At 43.7% G+C, this 18,731-nt stretch overlaps 1 protein-coding gene across 1 annotated transcript in view; it reads right to left on the bottom strand.

Moving 5' to 3' along the window:
* Window positions 1-16,646, bottom strand: part of myocd (myocardin) — a 49,035-nt gene extending 32,389 nt beyond the window's left edge. Inside the window, exon 1 of the mRNA XM_070927514.1 lies at window positions 16,481-16,646. Coding sequence (XP_070783615.1) covers window positions 16,481-16,646 — 166 coding nt within the window. The remainder of the gene's footprint in view (window positions 1-16,480) is intronic.
* Window positions 16,647-18,731: the final 2,085 nt, after the last annotated feature.

Below are 18,731 nucleotides of genomic sequence, written 5' to 3'. Positions count from 1 at the left end.
TTTGGTAATTCTGAGGAAGTTTCCTGAGGTAACTTATGTTATGTTTTGGTGCTATATGAATAAAATTGAATTTAGTTTAAATTGCTTATGCAATATTTATTCAAATAACAGTAAAGAAGCTAGAAAATAACTATGAAAATTGGTCGGTGGTAATGTAGAAGTTTTAAGACATTTTGTAAACTGACTAAATTTACAACAGGATCATCCCGGTGGTTGAGGCCTCTTTCATAGCTACAGTTCAGTCCAGTTGGTCTGTACTGACAGGAAACAGCTCCCAGGATCAACAGATGGATTTAATGGTGGTTTGGCTTTTGAAGCCACGCTAAAGTTCCCGCATCTACTATAACGGAATCACGCCGCAAATAAAACCGCACCAAACAGGCAAACACACCAGGGTTCACTGGAAGCGAACCAACAAAGTTAGGTGTGACCCCCACCCCCCAAATCCACCTCAGGTCCGTTAAACTCTCTTTTTTATTATCTTCTCTCTGACGAGCATAAAACTGGCCTTGAAATGATACAGACGCAAAAAAACACAGCCAGCACGACTGGTGGATGAAGGCTTGGAGAAGAAAATGCTTTGCTGCTCACTGTTACTTTTACTTTTGCATTGGCCAGTGTAAAAGTAAAAGTAACCAATGTTCAACAGAACCATTTCTAAACGCATGTCTGGACTTTCTGTCAGCGATTTTGGGAATCCATCTGAATCTATCTTTGGGTCTATGGCTCTGATCTTAGTTCATTGTTACGTTCTGACCCATTGTCAGTTGTGTCATGTTAAATATGAACGGCGCAATACCTACGTAAATACTGAATCAACACAAATACAGGGAGCTCAGCAACAGTCACAACCAGTCCTCTGATAGCAGCGCTGTAGGTGACCGCTGTCTGCACAGCCTCTGTTTGGTCGAAACGGAGGCCTGGATTAAAGTCACAGATGCACACGGGCCTCAACATATGTATACACACAGACACAGACACAGACACGCAGATCCCAGATCGTCAGCCGTGTTCTGGGTTTGCGTGCGATGGGGGACACCTCAGCTCTGCGCTCACAAGGAGGACTTTCACTCCGCATACTTCACGCGAGCCTGCAAACTGTCCACCGCTCCCCTCAACTGTACATCAGCCTGACTGACAGCTCTGAAATGTTCGGGCTCCTCGACATGTCCGAGGGTGCAGTTCGTCAGATAAACAGCTCTCGCTGGGCAGACAGCAGCTGGCTTGTCAGACGAGGAGGCGGAAAACAGCAAATTGGAGAAACTGAATGCAACAGGCCAGGCCACCGGTGTTATCTCTGTCAGCGTGTCCTTTTCGCTAATCAGGCCATTAGTGGACCAGATAACTTTCTTTCACTCTGGGCTTCTGGGTGTTTTCACCTTTTCACTTGCATGGGAAAATACAGCGTGTCCTTTTTTTTTGGTCCCCTTTTTAAAATTTCCTTATGTATCACCTTCGTCGTGCTGTAAAAGCTATGAATTTAACCTGCAGGGACATATGTGGGATGTCAACGGTTCCACTGGGAAAAATGAGCAGACTGAATCTGGCGAGGGAGCCACTTCGGAGTGTGACCTTGTACCGTACTGCAGGATTTGGCTGCGTGGTGATAGGGAACGTGCTGCCCGGCAACTCTTATCATTCCTGCCTGTCAGAGACGGGAACACTCATGGCTTGTGGGGACGGCTGCCTGAAATTCTCTGGAGAGGTCTGCTGTTGGCTCAGACTCTGCAGGTCAGAGATCACACCGACCACTGGCCACATACCAGGAAGACATGAGACAGAGTGGTAGAGGTTGTGGAGGAGCTACCTGGCCACTGTAGGTTTACAGAAAACAACTGCAATTATAGGACTGATTCAAACGTGGTGGACAGTTGAAAGAATATCCCGGTGAATATCCAGTGAACGTGGCCGGCACAAATAAAGGGGAGGCGCGAGTAAGGTAGCCTATGGGCAGAGTAGCATGAGAGCCGGGAAACAAGTACAATTTACATTGTCACACGTTTGAGACTGATTACATATGAACTTGAGGTATTGCGGCGGTTGATCATATGTGCCAGTTCAGTATTCGCCCCCCCCACACACACACACACACACACCTCCGTCCAACAATTTTTGCAACTTCCCAAAACCAACAATCCAACAATTATGCGCACAATATGCAGCGATTTGCCAGGTGGAGATGTGATAGGCTATCAGTTACATAAAAAGGATTCCATATTAGTCAGGAAAAATAGGGAACAGGAACAAGCGAGGTCTGGTATTGGATTGGTACTCTGTCATCACCAGATATCCTAGTGCATCACTAGTATAAACTTTAGTCTTAGGCTTTGTGTTCAGACATGGTTGGACTGCAATGCAGACAAATTCAGCATAAGTCAGCATTAGAAAAAACTCAGCATAACTCAGCATTAGAGAAAAACCTTGAATTATCCAACATCAATGTTCTTGTCGGGCGACAGGGTTGACTGCACACAACCATTTTGTCAAAAAGGTATAGAAAAGTATCATGAACACGTTATGACGTGGACAGACAGACAGATTGATGTAAATAAGACAATGTGTCGCCATGACGATGTGAAGTTATCATACAGTGGAACTGTTGAAACGTTCTAGATTAACAAGTAGAGCCCTCACAGAAGAGAAGCATTCGGGGGAGGGCCCTACTGAAGGAAAAGGTTTCTAACATTTTCCCCAACAGATTCCATAAATAGACCAAGCATATGTAGGTTGACATAAGTACATATTTATTTTTCTGTATTAACATAGAATATAAAATGGACTCATTTCACCCCACTCTCTCCTCCTCATTAGATTCAAAGTCTCTCTTAGCCCAGTCTTTCCAGTTCGTAATTTCCCAGTAGAGCCAACTAGCACAATGCTTAGTATCATTCGACAGCCGTCTACATCAAACCAAAGCAAACAGTGGATCAAAAGCCAGATACCTGTTGTAGCTCTTCTTCATTTTAATGAAATTTCCAAGGTGTATTGAAAATGAAGGACAATGTACATAAACAGAGAATGGTCAGACTAGATTGCTGTCCTGAACGTTAATTGAAGAACATCTGTAATGAACACATACTTGGCCCTGATAGGATCTCCATACAACTGGCTCGAGCGTGATCGCAATATAAAAGTTGGTATTCTGTTATTTTTGCTGAAGCTGATTCCCATAGCTTCTGGTATGTCAGCTGAAACCTTTGAAAATATGACCCTCTGTGCCATGTTATACTTGGCCTTTGGGATAGACGGCATTTAGGAGACATTTGGAGGTAACATTTGATGGATTCTCTGTTCCACACTTTAATGAAGAACGTATCTAGAACAGGGCAAAGGCCAGAATCTGAGCACCAGATAGTAAGGCTTATCAATCACAACACTCAGCCCCAGTCTGCCTGTGAATAAAGCAAACTATCTCATGGTGAGCTGGAATTATCTTTTGGTGCTGCAGTCCAATGGGTTTCGATCACTACAGTTACATCATTGGTTGATTACAGACTCTGGTGGTTGGTGAAGTAAGGCTGCAACTTGTGCCTACAGTGCCAAAACCACACAATAGTCATCCAAGGACCAATCTGCAGATATATCTGCATATGAATGCAGAATCTGTAGGCAAGGGATAAGCATTCTGGTTTCTGTTTGTAGTCCCTTTGTAGTCCAAGTAGTATTGACCAATCAAGTCGGAGAGGGCTTTGGTTGCAGATAAACAGCCCGTGTGGAGAGCGAAAGAGGTGGTACGCATTGGCTGAAATGCAATCTCGGAACCCATCGGCTATTGTGTGACGACGATTTTGCTTTTGATCAATCTTGGAACCCTAGAGATTAGCTTTTTATTATGGTGTTTATAAAATGTATCTGCATTCAAATCATCATCATCACGATAGCCGATGGGTTCTGAGATCGCTAATCAGACTGCAAATAATGACCGGAACACAGAAGAGGAAGTCTTGGCCCGGTTATCTGTTATACGGATACACCGGAACCCACAAAACATGGGTTCCGAGATTGTCCCAGGACTGGTAAGTGTGAGAGCAGTTAGTTTGTTTGGTATGCTTATTCTTAAAGCGCAGCACAAAGAATAAAATGACCACACATAATGTGAAAGGTGTCACTCACAATGACCCAGAATCTACAGTTCCTTTTTAGCCTTTTTTTAGCTAATTGTTTCAGTTTTAACATTTTTACCGTATGGTTTAGTCCCACCGCTCTTGTCAGTGTTGTTTCCAGCAACAGGCGGTTGTTTTCAGCTAAAAAACTGATAAAAACCACCACGTGCTACCTTCCCAGCACCAAACAGTGCACAGATAATGTTGAAGAAAGTAATACCTGTAGCAGCTAGCGGAGCCAAGAGTTGGCAACTAGCTGAAAACACGACTCCAAATGAATGCCAATGAGTCTGCTGTATGTGTAAATAGGCAACTATTTGCTAGCAAGTTGGCTAACATCATATGTCAGGTCAGCGTGTAAAGTTTCCATGCCCCCAAGTGACGAAAACAATAAAAAGATACTGAAGCTTTAAGAGCCCACTGGTCAATGTACCTTTTACGATAGATACTGAGGCCATTACCAGCAAAATCATCCTTTTATCTTTTGGAAATACTGTCAAGTGTCCTACAACTGAGAGAAAAAGAAGTAGCATCACCTCCTAAAGATAAAGCTGCATTTCATCAAGTAGCATTCTCAACAAGGTGGCAAGAAATTGTGTTAAACAATGAATCATATTGCAACATACGTAGAGTTACTATGTGAATCTATATGTTATGTTAGCATACTGTTGTAGCATAGAGTTACTACATATATCTAGATTACGTATAGATTCAAGGCCTCAACTTGCTTTGTCTGCAACAGTTTGAAAACATTAAACCCAAGCAAAGGCATCACACAAGTGACCAAAATCAATACAACCAAGACGAGTGGAGGAATGTTGAAGTCAGTGACGTCCACATTACCAGCACGGTGCACTGTTCATCTGCAGTCTAAAGGTTCCACCACTAAATGTAATTATGAGGTACTTAAAGTACCAGGTTTCATAACAGTGCGGGATGCCCCCAGCTAGAACAGCTACAGAGCAACATGTTAGCTCAGTAGTCAGCTCTGTCACATGTCTTTCTGACTATTACTTGGTAAAATTCTGGTTCACCGTCATGAGAGGTGGTGATCAGAGTGGCGTGCAGTAGAGGAAGTAGCCATTTCCATTGTCTGCTGTGGTTCAGGTGGTACATCTGACCTGGCAAGCATTCCACACAACTGAGTGTCGGTTTGGCAGCTCTTCAACTTCTGAAACGTTACACTTGATGGGACATTAATGTGTCTTTGGAGTTTCTTTTCTTTTCTTTTTCTGAGAAGTTCTTACCGGTCGCACTGGTTTCTACGTGTTTTCCATCACCTCTCTCCCATTTCTCCATTACAGTTGACCGTCAATGTATGCACTGAAGCCTCTGTTTGATTAGGGATGCATGTGGATGGTTTTGCTGTCTTAATCATCGCGCCAAAATCCCAAATGTGTGACATCGTGCTTAAATACATGCCGTGGTGATATGACAAATTCTTTGACAGTAAGTAGCTTGTTCTCTTTTCTTTCCCCACTTTGCTTTTTAGCAGCTGTACTTCTGTATTTCTGCATTGTCTAGATCTGCAAAACAAAAAGCTGAGTTTTCATCTTTTATTTCCAACACCTGTTAAAGGTTTGGCTCTGACAAAAACCTGAAACCTGAAATGAATAACACCTCAAAAACGCTACGTGGTAAGCTCTGGCCAGGCCCTATAAGAGAAGAGAAGTACTCCGTGCTCAAACAAGCCCACATACTGAGAGGGAAGTCGTAAAATAAATTATATCATGATTTATAGAAAATTTGCTCTTTGTTCGGACATTCTGTCCCGTTCATCACCACACTGATCTGCTCATAAACACAGCGTATGCGTCCTCAGTAAGCCTGTCCATCAGCCTGTTCATTACAATGAATCCTTTGGATCTTATAAATGTTTTTATTCCGAGCCAGTGTTGTCCTGTCCGTTGTGCTCTCCCCGCGTACAGCCCAGTGTGTGTTTCTATCATCCGCCGCTTGGCCCTAATCACAACCAGGTGCCTCCCATTCAAATTAACATATGGTTCTAACTTTCCCCCTATTTTGACAAATGCATACCTGGGTTGCTGACTAGTAAAACCGTAAAATGAATTCTTCTTCTTTTCTTTTTTTTTTATTATTCACAACACATGAGGATGGCTGGGAGAGCAAGGTGGAACAGAGCTGAGAATGATTTCACCTTGCATGCAACCCTCCTCAGCTGTATTGTGCACCTTGATACATGACTGGGATCACAGTTATTAGAAGCAGGACCTACTGGCTGATCCAAACTCTATTTTTTTTTTTCACTTGTGCGTTATTTAGGTTATTGGTTGTATTTGAAGAAAAAGTTAGAATGTCAAGATAGATGTGGCATCAGGGTTGGAAAGAGTACTAGAATATCACACACACGCAAAATAACTGTCCCACTATAACCAGTCCCATCAGCCTCTCTTTCCCACTGTGCTCCTCAAACGTTTTCAACGCCTCCAGTCCTTGCTGGAGGATCCACCATGGGCATGTTTGCCAGACCCAGCATGCACCTTTGGGTCTTTGGGTCACTTAGCGTGCTCATTGGGTGGTGAATGTGACCAGTAATTAATTAAGGTAGATGCAACCTTTTTAACTATGTCGCGGATCAATAATGCTAACCATGACCGCAGCCCATGATGGTGTCGTCCTTAATCTTGTGCATTTTTGACTTTAGATCTGATTAGATTAGATTAGCCTTTATTGTCTCCCTCAGGAGAACTTTGTCTCCTCGGCCCACATACACCCCCGACACTAGGCCAGCGAACGTACACATTCACTGGACACGGAGCTCTCTGGAGCTCTGCCCTCCAGCGGCCACAGACGCACCAGCAGCTTCTTCTCTGCTGCAGCTGGCTCCTTTCCCCTGTTCCATTCTCACACGGGGACTTTTGTTTTTACTCTTAAACACTCACAACCTGCAATGCAGCGAAGAGCAATACTTGTGATAGAAAGTACTATAGTAAAAGTAAAAATATTGATTTTTAAAAATACTTTGGCATCAGTGCACTGCACACAGCATGAACTTGTTCATCAGCCCTACATACTAGAGATGGGACAATGTAATGAGTATTTTGCAAGTCAAAAGTAAGTCTTTAGTCTTGGCCATAGTCAAGACAGTTTAAGTCCCGAGTCAAGTCCCAAGTCAAGTCCCAAGGCAAGACATTTATGTCCCAAGTCAAGTTCCATGTCAAGACAAGTAATGTCCTCATTCTAGTCCCAAGTCAAAACAGTTAAGTACAGAGTCAAGTCCAAAGTGAAGTCCCAAGTCAAGACAGGTGAAGTCCAGAGTCTAGTCCCAAGTCAAGACCCAGGTCAAGACAGTTAAGTCCTCATTCAAGTCCCAAGTCAAAACAGTTAAGTACGGAGTCAAGTCCCAGGTCAAGACAGTTAAGTCTTGAGTCTAGTATAAAATCAGGACCCAATAGTACCCTTAGTCTAGTAAACCTATAGAAATTGATATGAATTACTTTCAAATACACTTTATAAAATCTTAAATCAATTTAATCAGCTATAACCGAAACTGAGATTGCCACTTTTCACTGTTAGCCTGTTGCATAAAAATCAAAAAGGCATGTGGCAGCTTTAAGCAGGGCCAATGTAAGCAACAGTGGATGACTAACAGCCTAGGGGAGTGCTGATGATGACAGACCAATATATATATAAAAATGATAGGATGGACGAAGATGTCTTTTTTATTGATATTTATGTCAGGGTGTCAGACTGTATTATTAAAAGGTTTGAAGGGGAAAGGGGTTGTGAAAACCAGTACAACTTTTGTCACAAACTCAAATAGCCCCCATGGGAATATATGGCACTAACTCTCCCGAGCCCCCATTCACATAAATGCCATACATGTGATCGATATCTGAGAATGATCCGGGGCTGCCTTTCCTCGCTTCCTTTTCTCTCAGGCCTGGAATGCGCTCCTGCTCTCGCATCTGAGCCGTGAGCCGGATCAGAGCTGTATATTGTGTTACTGTTTTCATTTCTACCGTGAGGATTTCTCCCCTTGGTAAAAATTCACCGCTCAAAGCTCTTGTATCCACAATACAACACCTGGAAAAAGAAACTCTTCATTAATCTCCGCAGCCCCTAAGAATCTGTGGTTTTAAGCACTCCTGTTTCCAAACCACATGTGAGGCGGCACAGCGGCTGGTCGGCAGAGCCTTTGTTTTAGAATAACTCTGGGTTATTTTCAGGTCATTGTGGGCGAGTGGTTTCTTAATTGAATTTCTAAGCGTTTTGTTTAATATGCCACAGTTAAAGGGCTCTATAAATAGCCCGGTGGATGCAATGACCTAATCTTTTCCGGAGTTTTGGAGAGATAGATAATCCTAGATGGCCTTTATCTCTCTGACTAACAGCTGATGAATGAATTATTACAGAGGACCACAGATTAGATCACCGTCAGTGTTGTTCTTAACTTAAGAGTACTTAAATCATGTGGTACTGCACTGATTACTGATACCTCTGAGGATATAGTCTATATGATAAACTGTATAGACCTTCTTCTTCCTGTCTCCCTCAGTGTGTGAGTGTGTTACCGTAGCCACATTAATCCCGGGGAAGCTTTTAAAGCTTTTATAATAAATATGGCTGGTATCTGTGGTGACAGATGATAGAGGGCACTCCTTTAATTGCCTGCCTTCGTGAAGACTCTTAACGAATAATGAAAACTTTGAATGGAAGCTTCTGAAGTAAGCCCTTTAATTCCCTCTATATTACATTTGTCCTTGCTCATATCCACAGCGCATATTAGCGACAATCACGGAAAGTTTAATAGCCGCCCAGCTGAGTTTTTGTTTCCAGTGGACAGTAGCTTCAAATCTGAAAATCCTTTTCATATTAATAAAAGCCATGAAATCATAATAACATCTATTCCCCCCTCCTGAAAACTGTTGATGAGATTATACGATGTCATTTCTCCTGCTGCCTAAATATGGAGCCCCAATGCATTTAATATCAAATAAATCAAGTGCAATATACAAATGTAAACCAGTCGTTGGTGAAATAATTTAGTCAAGTATTAAAACTCAGTACCATGAACTGTTATCGCATCATTCTGATTTTCATAACATTTATGTCATTGTACAGTACACAGACGCCAACGATACATTTACCTTTTTATTTAGCTTAACAAAGTTGCTATTTGCTTGCTAGCTAGGCCAGCTTGTGAGTTACATCAGCAGCTTATTTTTGGTTGATTCAGAATTACGTGACATTCTTGTTGCTCTAGCTAACGGGGGCTTACTGGCTAAACTAGGTAGCAGTTGTCGAGGTGGCTAGCCTAAACTTGAAATAACTTTTATACTTTTTTTTTTCCGTATACACTTGGGGGCAGCAGAAACACACAACACTGACATTTTATCACCTTTTAAATTAATGGCGAACATGTTAGCGAACAGTTGTCTACATCCAGCAGATAGGGGGCAACGTTAGCATTCGTTAGGAGTCGCGTTTCTGGCTTCCTCTCTTTTAGCTCTTGAGGGAAATATGTGGCGCTTTAGCTAAATGCTCCTCTATCTTCAACGGCTAGTCACTAACTTTGTCTGTCTGCTGTTTGGTGCGACAGGTAGTGAGCAGTGACAACAACGCTATGAACGTGGTGCGAGTCAACCAAAACAACTCGCTGAAAGCTGCTGTAAGGCACCACGGAGCTCAGGGAGACCCATAATTCTCTGTGGGTTCGTTACTACAAGAAACCCCTTTCACATACAAGTAGTCATGGGGAAAATGCCATTATGAAATGAAAACAGACTTCAGCTCTTAATAGACTTATAATGAACTCCATTAAAACACTGTTGTGAAAATTTGAATTATGAAATAATAATAATTCCCTTTTTAAAGTGTATAAATAGAGCAATAGAGCTGTTTGCCATCGAGGATCACAGACACACAGCGACGTGTCCTCAGTGGTGGCCTCATATTCTTAATTACTTGTCAGTGATCGAGGGCAGGAGGAGAACACACAGTCACTCACGGATTCATCAACATAAAAGCTAGCACGACCACCTTTGTACTTCCCTGGAAGAGCCCGTGACTAAGGGTTGCTTGCACTCCGCACAAGGGCCTGCCATCTCTCTGCACTGCAAACAGCCGTGGCCTGTATTTATGTTAGCCGCAAAGCAATTTTAACTGTACATTCCAGATAGGTGAACAGCACTTGGCCCAGGCAGGCAAATATTTCAAAGCTTACAACAACAACAAAAAAAAAAAAAAAAAAAAATCAGCAATCAATGTCCAGTCAACAGAGCACTTGGCATGAGGAGGTGCGCAGAATTTTTGCAACAAAGGCAGCAAAGATTTATTTATGTGTCTGAGCTCACAGGACCCTGGTATACCTTTCAATAAGTTTTACTGTAGTATAACTAAATATGAAACCAATTACAAGCTTGGGTCGGCACTACAAACACAGCCCCTGGGTTTATATTTTCTTTAACCATCCCATTGAATACTCATATTTATTTCATGCCCTCCCATTTGGTTTTTCATCACGTCACACAGACTGGTTCGATAAATAATAAATCTGTTTACTGCCCATGTGCACTGAGGTAATATTTGCCCCCAGAAATGTTCTATCCATCAACTGCCTCTCGTCTCAGGGGCCTGTTGCTCTCGGCTTCGCTGGGATGATGAATGAACATGTGAGTAATTTCACGGATGAATTAGGAGCTAAAAACAACAGCGGGGGGAAGAGAAAAAAAAATGCGTCGGCACACATTCCACCTGTTGCTTAATGCAACGACAACAACAAAAAAGACGAAACGCAGGTTTTTGTTATGGTGTCAAGGTGTAATGCTGATCGTGGCTGTGATAGAACACCTGGCAGGTCTGCAGAAAATGCTTTCGATAATGAGGATAGGAAGGTATGTCTCTCCGTGTTTCCAGAACAGGCAGTTCTTATCATGTCTAGAGTAATATCTGTCCATTAAGTCCATTTAAAATCTTTTTTCCCCCGCTGAACTAAAAGTTCAGTTTTAACCACGGGCATGGAGTAAGAGCTGTTGCGCAATGCGTGATTGTCTATAATCAGAAGGCTAAGTTAATTTCCCCTGATGAAAATGAATCAGTCAGTCCAGGGGCACGGCGCTGCACAAACAACGCGGGCTGTGCAGAGCCGATGTTAAACTGCATGAAATGATGAAGTGTTGGGCTGATCATGTCTATCAGCATCACTGACTAATCTCCTCCAGATGAGAGTAATCCCCCCCCCCCCACCAACTCCAGGCCACCATCAAATCAGTGCGGAATCCGCTCGGCTTGCAAGGGGGAAAGGTGCTGCACAAAAAAAAAAAAGCCAGACTGGAGCAATAAGAGTTTGTTTCTGCTGCAGGTGTTGGAGAGACCTGGGCTGCCAAGCAACCTTCCTACCCACTCAGAGCCCTCCTCCGCTCTCGTTCGACGAAATTAAATGAGCGTTGCCCAGATTTGTATCAGGCAGATCTCATGTTTTGTTTCTTTTTGTTTTTTTTCGTGTTAAACCCGGCGAGGAATTACAGTGTTGCTGGGCCACCTTCAGCTGAGTCATCGGACCGCTCCCCAATCAGCATCTCTGATGTGAGGCCAGTGAAGGCTGATTGCATGTTAGAGGCAACGTGTTCACTGAAAAACACAGAAGACGATCACAGACGTACTTCATTTCTTCTCTGCCTCTCCATTCCGGGCCTGATCCTACGATGGTAAATAAATTACTGATTTTTACTGGGAATTATTTTCGAATGAATTCCGCATTGTGTCCAAAGACCAGACGTGAACGTGGAAATGTGAAACCAAAGGCCTTGTGTGAGTGTAAGTGGGCAGCAGGACACTCGTAGCGCCTCGAATGGCATGATTGTGTCACTGATGCCATCATGTGGACTCTTCTAAGGCTCTTATCTTATTGCGAGGAGTATATTAACAAAAGTATATTAACCTGAATTAATCTGAATCACTTGCCCTTTTGCGAGCCGGTCATCTGGCTCTCACGGGAGGCAGGTTATTTTAAAGTAACAACACATGGGGGGGGGGCTGCTGAAATAGGGATCCTTCGTTTTGAAGCACCACAGGCAGAAAACATCACCGTGATGATGAGATAGCAGCTCTCAACGTTTACTTCTGGCAGAGAGCCGAGTCTGAAAACTGGTCTGTGCTCAGTGTGAACTCGCTCTCTCTTACATGCGCGCACACACACACACACACACACACACACACACACACACACACACATTTTGTGAAGGTTTTGAATGTTCTTCTGTTGGGGTTTCTATGTAATACTTGCTGTAAAGGCAGAATATTTTAGTTCATCACTGTTAGAACGGATGTTGGCCAATAAGCAACGAGACAGTAGAGATACATTTTGAAACGGCATTTTTGATTGGAGTCGAAGCCGCTGAGATAGTCGACTTGGCCCCCCCCTGCCGTTACACTCTCAGGTGTGACTGTAATATGCAGTGCATCCATCGCACCTTTTACATTACGGCAAGCGTACGTGAGTTCTAGGTCCAACACTTGCTGTGATGCCCGCCGCCATATTCATAAGCCCCGCCTCCTCCACCCTCAGCATCATCGCCAAAGCCCCGACAGCAAATATCAGTCGCTGTAAGCCACTGATGACAGGCAACAAAAGTCCATTAAAAATGTTCATGAAACCGGCTTCCCCCACATCAAACACAGGGCAGTAGCCAGTCCATGTTATATGCTTTCTCTAGTCTAAATGGAGCCCTCTCCACACTGCCTGCAACACATGTCAGGTGGAGAGGTTTATTTTCAATTTATGCATTCATGTTCACTTAGAACTAGTCATATTTAAATACATTGAGTTTGAAAATACTGGAATGAGCTATGGCGCTAACCGCACACTACTTCTTCTCTATTTATTTATTTATTTTTTAATGTTCTCTGGACCGAATCTTTTTGGAATATTTTGAGACTTGAGTTTTCTTCCTCGCCGATCTTGATCATGGTTTCGTTCAATACGTGTCGTTGTTCACATTTAGTAATATCAATTTCATTTCCAGGGACGTTATACGGTAAAAGAAAAAGAAAAAAATACTGTTTCTGTATTTCTTAATATGTTGTGTTTTAGACAAGGTTATTTTTTCCATCAGTAAAACGTTCTGCTCATGTTCTTAATGATTAAACTCAGGGTGACCCTATCAAAAATCAATGTTAATATTAGGGAGTGTAAAAAAAAAACTATTAGTGGGGAAGGAAGTGTCACAAAAGGGGCGGGGTTTTGTAGTTTTTTAATTTGCCACATTATTATATTTCATGGCAAGAATAAATAAATCGGAGGATCCTTGGACCTTGACTTTGACTAAAAGTCAAAGGGGAGGGTCCAAAGGAACCCACTAGCTTTGATAGAGTCCCTTGTGTTTTTATATTTGAAAAATACTGCATGATATATGTCACTAATATGTCAGGATTTGTATTTCAAACTGAAACTTCAAACATATAACATTGATGTTGGCCTGAAAGACAGCCGGTATCAGTGGGGTTGTAGTCGACAGTGATAAAATGACGGCTTTCTGTTGACTTAATGAGCTCTTTATACGATTTGAACAGGATACTGTGTTCCTCCCGTATTTGTAACCAGCAAATGAGGAACATGTCGCATACCTGGCTCCTCGGGTTGTTCTGCTTCTCTTGTCCCCCCGACGTCTATGGGCTACACTTAAAGAGTAAGGCGATTTAAATGAATGGCTGAATTTGAGGAGATTCCAGTTTATGTTCATCTGCCTCTTCAATCACTCTCACTACCACCCCCCCCCCAACCCCCCACACAGCCACACATGACATCATGGAAAACTTTGTAGGGTCTAGGAGTGCGAAGGGAAACGCTGTGTGTTGCTCTCACTATTCTGAGAGTCCGTGGGGATACTGTCTGTCTAAAAATACCGATTTAAATCACAGGATTCCTCGGATGCTTTCACCTTCAGCCCTGTGATGCGAGCGGCGTTTAAGCCGGGTTGATTTGGGCCGTGAAGCTGAAAAGCGAGAGATATTTCAGAATGGATTAATCATCAGATGGATTCAATAAAATGTTCAAACGGCCTTGTTTTATCTGGCCCGGGGCGACTCTCTTGGCGAAAACGTGTGACTTGCAGACTTGCCTATTTACCTGCTGTATGGACTTTGGCTGAAATAACACTTTAAGTTTCTAGAGATAGCAAAACAATAACGTTCATAAAAAATAAAATAAAAACTGAGGTGAGCTTGTTTGTGTTTTGACTTTTTTAGTTGATTTAGACAACTTCCTCAGTCACTTATAGGCTACCATTATTATCCTTGAAACCTTATGGCTAAGCCTAAAGCGCGGCGTGTTCACAGCTAGCTGGATGAAGTCCAAGACATTTGAAGGTGAACAGCAAACATGAACGCATTTTCTTATACGAGTTAGTCCCTTCCTCGGCTGCACCAATGGAAAAATGTTACTTAAAGTAGGACTTTGGATGATAACATTACTGAGAAATCAGCAAAACTGGATGGCACACTGGTACACAATAAGATGAAATTACGACAATTAAAACAAATATATAAAGGTACTTGCACTCCCTACCACTTTTGCACTATTTGCAATTGTATATAGACATCGTATGTTGTGGTCATGTGTTGCTTATATACTGTATGCATCTATTTCTTCATACCATACTTGTCTGTACGTAATTGCTACACGTTTCTGTTTGCTTGTTTCATTCCTTGTTGTATATGTGCAGCAGGTACGCGTGCCTTCCCGAACACGTACTTATTGCACTTATTGTGTGTGAGTACATTCAGACCACTGGATACTTCTCTCCGAGTTGCCTTTCTGAAAAGAGTCTGTCCAAGATTTTGTCTGAGGCCCTGCGTTCTTTCTCCTCTACTGCGTTCTTTCTCCTCTACTCTTCTCCCTGTACACCAACAGCTGCACCTCCAGTCACCAGTCCGTCAAGCTCCTGAAGTTCGCGGACGACACCACCCTCATCGGACTCATCTCTGGTGAGGATGAGTCTGCCTACAGGTGAGAGATTGACCATCTGGTGACCTGGTGCAACAGCAACAACCTGGAGCTTAACGCTTCAAAGACGGTGGAGATGGTTGTTGACTTTAGGAAGAGCGCAGCCCCACCCGCCCCCATCACCCTGTGTGACTCTCCAGTGGACACTGTGGAGTCCTTCCGTTTCCTGGGCTCCATCATCAGCCAGGACCTCCGGTGGGAGCTGGACATCAGCTCCCTCATCAAGAAAGCCCAACAGAGGATGTACTTCCTGAGGCAGCTGAGGAAGTTTAACCTGCCACAAACAATGCTGGTTCACTTCTACACCGCCATCATAGAGTCCATGCTCACCTCCTCCATCACCGTCTGGTACGCTGCTGCCTCCACCAAGGACAGACGCAGACTGCAGCGTATCATCCGCTCTGCAGAGAGGGTGATCGGCTGCAACCTCCCATCTCTTCAGGACCTGTACTCCTCCAGGACCCTGAGGAGAGCAGGGAAGATCGCTGCCGACCCCTCCCACCCCAGACACCATCTGTTCGACCCCCTCCCCTCTGGCAGGAGGCTGCGGTCCATCAGGACCAAAACCTCCCGCCACAAAAACAGTTTCTTCCCCTCTGCAGTCAACCTGACAAACTCTCACTGACCCCCCCCCAGAACACGAACACAAGCTATACGTTATATTAACGTACATCACCCCTGTCCCCACTGCGTTACATTAACGCACCCACCCCCTACTGGACACTTTATCTGGACACTTTACTTTATTCTGGTCACTGCACTGTTGTTATTTATCTTATCTTATTTTTTATTTTTATTTTTATTCTTATTCTTATTTTAGCTTTTATATTCTACTTATTTGTTATCAAAACAATAGCACCTTCAGACCACAGCAAATTCCTTGTAATGTATGTTACTTGGCAATAAACAGTTTCTGATTCTGATTCTGATACGAGCAAAAGCAATGCATTCAAACAAAGGCTTCCGGTTGTTGTTTCCGAGTACTGGGAACAGATGGTAACCCTAACCCTCTTTTAAATCCTCCATATTTTACTGGAAAATGAAATGCTCCGCACTAAACAGCTCAGAAAAGACATCGCACACTCCAAAAACTAAGGGATTTTGCTCTGTCAGGACAGCGCAGCCGTGGTTTGATCAGATTTGACAGTTGGCCACGACGAACACCTGATTTTGTTTCGAACGTGGTTAAACACACCACACGCCAGTGAGAGGAGCACAAACAGAGTAGCTCTCAAGCTAAACAACTCCTGTGCAGCTGTGGTACAAATGTAGCTTTCTGTAGCCACACTGTCATGGCAGCACTCAGCCAATCATGTGAGAGCTAATGGTGGTTTTTGTCTCTCTGAAATGACTTTTTTTTTAAATTTATGTAAAACAAAATGAAAAGAAAATATATATCACCCCAGCTTACCATCGTGCACCTCCGTTGATGGCAGCTGCTTCCTCGGTACATGGGATCTCCTCTCCATCAGCTGTCCAGCGTCTCCGTGACCCCGTGTAGCCCCCTGCAGGTGTCCGGGACGCTGTCTGTCCTCTGGACCGTTGACCGGGACCTGGGAGCATTCCGCAGCATTCATGGCCCGCGCTTCACTCCCCGGTGGGTGACATCTCTTCTCGGGTCACCTCAGCTCCCCTTTCAAGAGAAGGAGACACAGTGAGAGAGCATGCTCACAGTGTGCACATCGCGGGGAGAGCACTTGACTCTGACTGCTACCTCAGTCAGCTGTAACAGTTTGAGAGCCGACATTAATTGAGTTTGAGCTCGCATGAAAGGCACAGCAAACAGCCATTCGAATGTTTGCGTTCTGAAAAGTCCTCCGTGATGCCGGGGGGCTGGAGGAAAGCCATGTTAGTGTTTGCAGAACACAACACGGGCTCCAGATTTTGCATTGTTTCTTTTCAGAGGTCCATCTCAGCTCGAGGCAGACGGCAGAGCGCGTGGCTGTTTGTTTACAGAGCCTTAAGCCCGCTTTCAACCCCTGCGGGTGCATCCCTCCCGTCGGCAGGCGCTATCCTCCGCCGCTGCCAACTTATCAATTTGCGCAATTTACAAAGAGCAGACCGCCCTACCTCCTGAACAAATATTAAACACATCCACTCTGTGGATTCAGTAGCTTAGAGAGCCCCCACAAGGTGTCCATGTGAAAAATGAGCCTCTTACTCAGACCCCAGAGCAAGCCAAGCTCTTGTGAGCGGCCTGTCTGCGCTCTACACACTACATCACATCCTGAGGCCTGCGCCATAGGGCACCACAAACATACATTTGTGTTTTCTTTTAATAAGCTCTGTTTGGAGAAGCACTCATATGCTTACAGGACAATAAAACTCTCATAAATGTGTGTAATGTCTTGTAATAATAGTACGTTTTCAAAAAAAAAAGGCCCTGTCAGCAGGTTAGGATGCTGTCGAGGCTTTTGGGATCAAACGGCACAGATTTATACTTAAATATGTAACATATAGAAACGTGTTGAGGGCAAGATCCCAGCAAAGCTATTACCGGTGCAAAGCTAATGGGGAAACAGTCCTATGTTCACATTCACAGAGGCTTTTCAGACTGTATGAGAGCCAGGCCAGACTAAAACACAGGAGCAAAAAACCATGTTCACTCATATTAATGATTTGGAATAACAATTTACCTTAACCAAGTGGTTGTAGTTGCCTGAACTCAATCAAACTTGAATCACGCCTTCCCACGAGTGGATTATATGCAGAAAACCAACGTTTTGCAGACGTGTTCACGATGAACATTTGGTGTTGAACGTTATGTTTCCTCCAGCTGCATGTAAGTCTTGAGAGAGAGAAGCTCAGTTCACCTGTCAGAGAGACAGCAGGCTTTTGTAGCAAAGCAACCAATGCTAACGTTGGTGTGTGACGAGTAGACCTCTGCAAGTGTTCAGTGACCCTTAAAGGTGCCCTGTGGAGTTGTCTTTGAAACAAAAAGAAGTTATGTTACAATGCGTTATGTGAATCCTCGAGGTCTAACTTCCTCATAATACATTTGCAAAGCCGATTTTTTTGTTGTTGAACATTTTGACACCTGCGTGTTTTGCAGTCTGCTCTCCTGCCTTCAGTGGATTAACATGAAACCATTGGCAGGATTCTGCATTGCGTCACCCACAAGCACAGTACAAAACCCAGTCATTAAAATAAAATAAAATTTAAAAAAAAAAGGTCAAAACCTCCAACAGGGTACCTTTTAATGGCTTGTTTGATGGAGGGTTAATATCAGCTTGGTCCCTTTGCATTCCGTGGGACAGACTAGTCCAGGACGTGTTAGCCTGGAAGGGGCCGGAGAAGATGAATGCAAGTCCTGGAGATTCCAAACCTGTCTTACTCACATGCTCTCACCGCGCTCGCTAACGTTAGCCACGGGTAAGTGTACATTCAGGACTATGTTTGTATTTAGAGTTGGAGGTGGTGTGTGAATCCCACAGCTGAGACCCGGGACTCCTGGGGAGCTGTGCGCAGTCACCAAGGCTAAGCTAGCTGTCGACGGTCAGCAATATCCCTCCAAATTGTGGGGCTGCCTGCTTGTTAAATTGTAGCGTCTCATTTGCTATTTCTACACATGTTGAGTACACAAAAGATGTGATGTGCGGGCACGGAGGATTTGGAGTTATTTTGGGCATCTTTGACAAAGCTGGGATGAGTAACCAATGAAG

Source organism: Enoplosus armatus, chromosome 20 (assembly GCF_043641665.1).
Source record: "Enoplosus armatus isolate fEnoArm2 chromosome 20, fEnoArm2.hap1, whole genome shotgun sequence".
In the NCBI taxonomy this organism is placed as follows: Eukaryota; Metazoa; Chordata; class Actinopteri; order Centrarchiformes; family Enoplosidae; genus Enoplosus; species Enoplosus armatus.
This window is presented reverse-complemented; position numbering and strand designations above follow the sequence as displayed.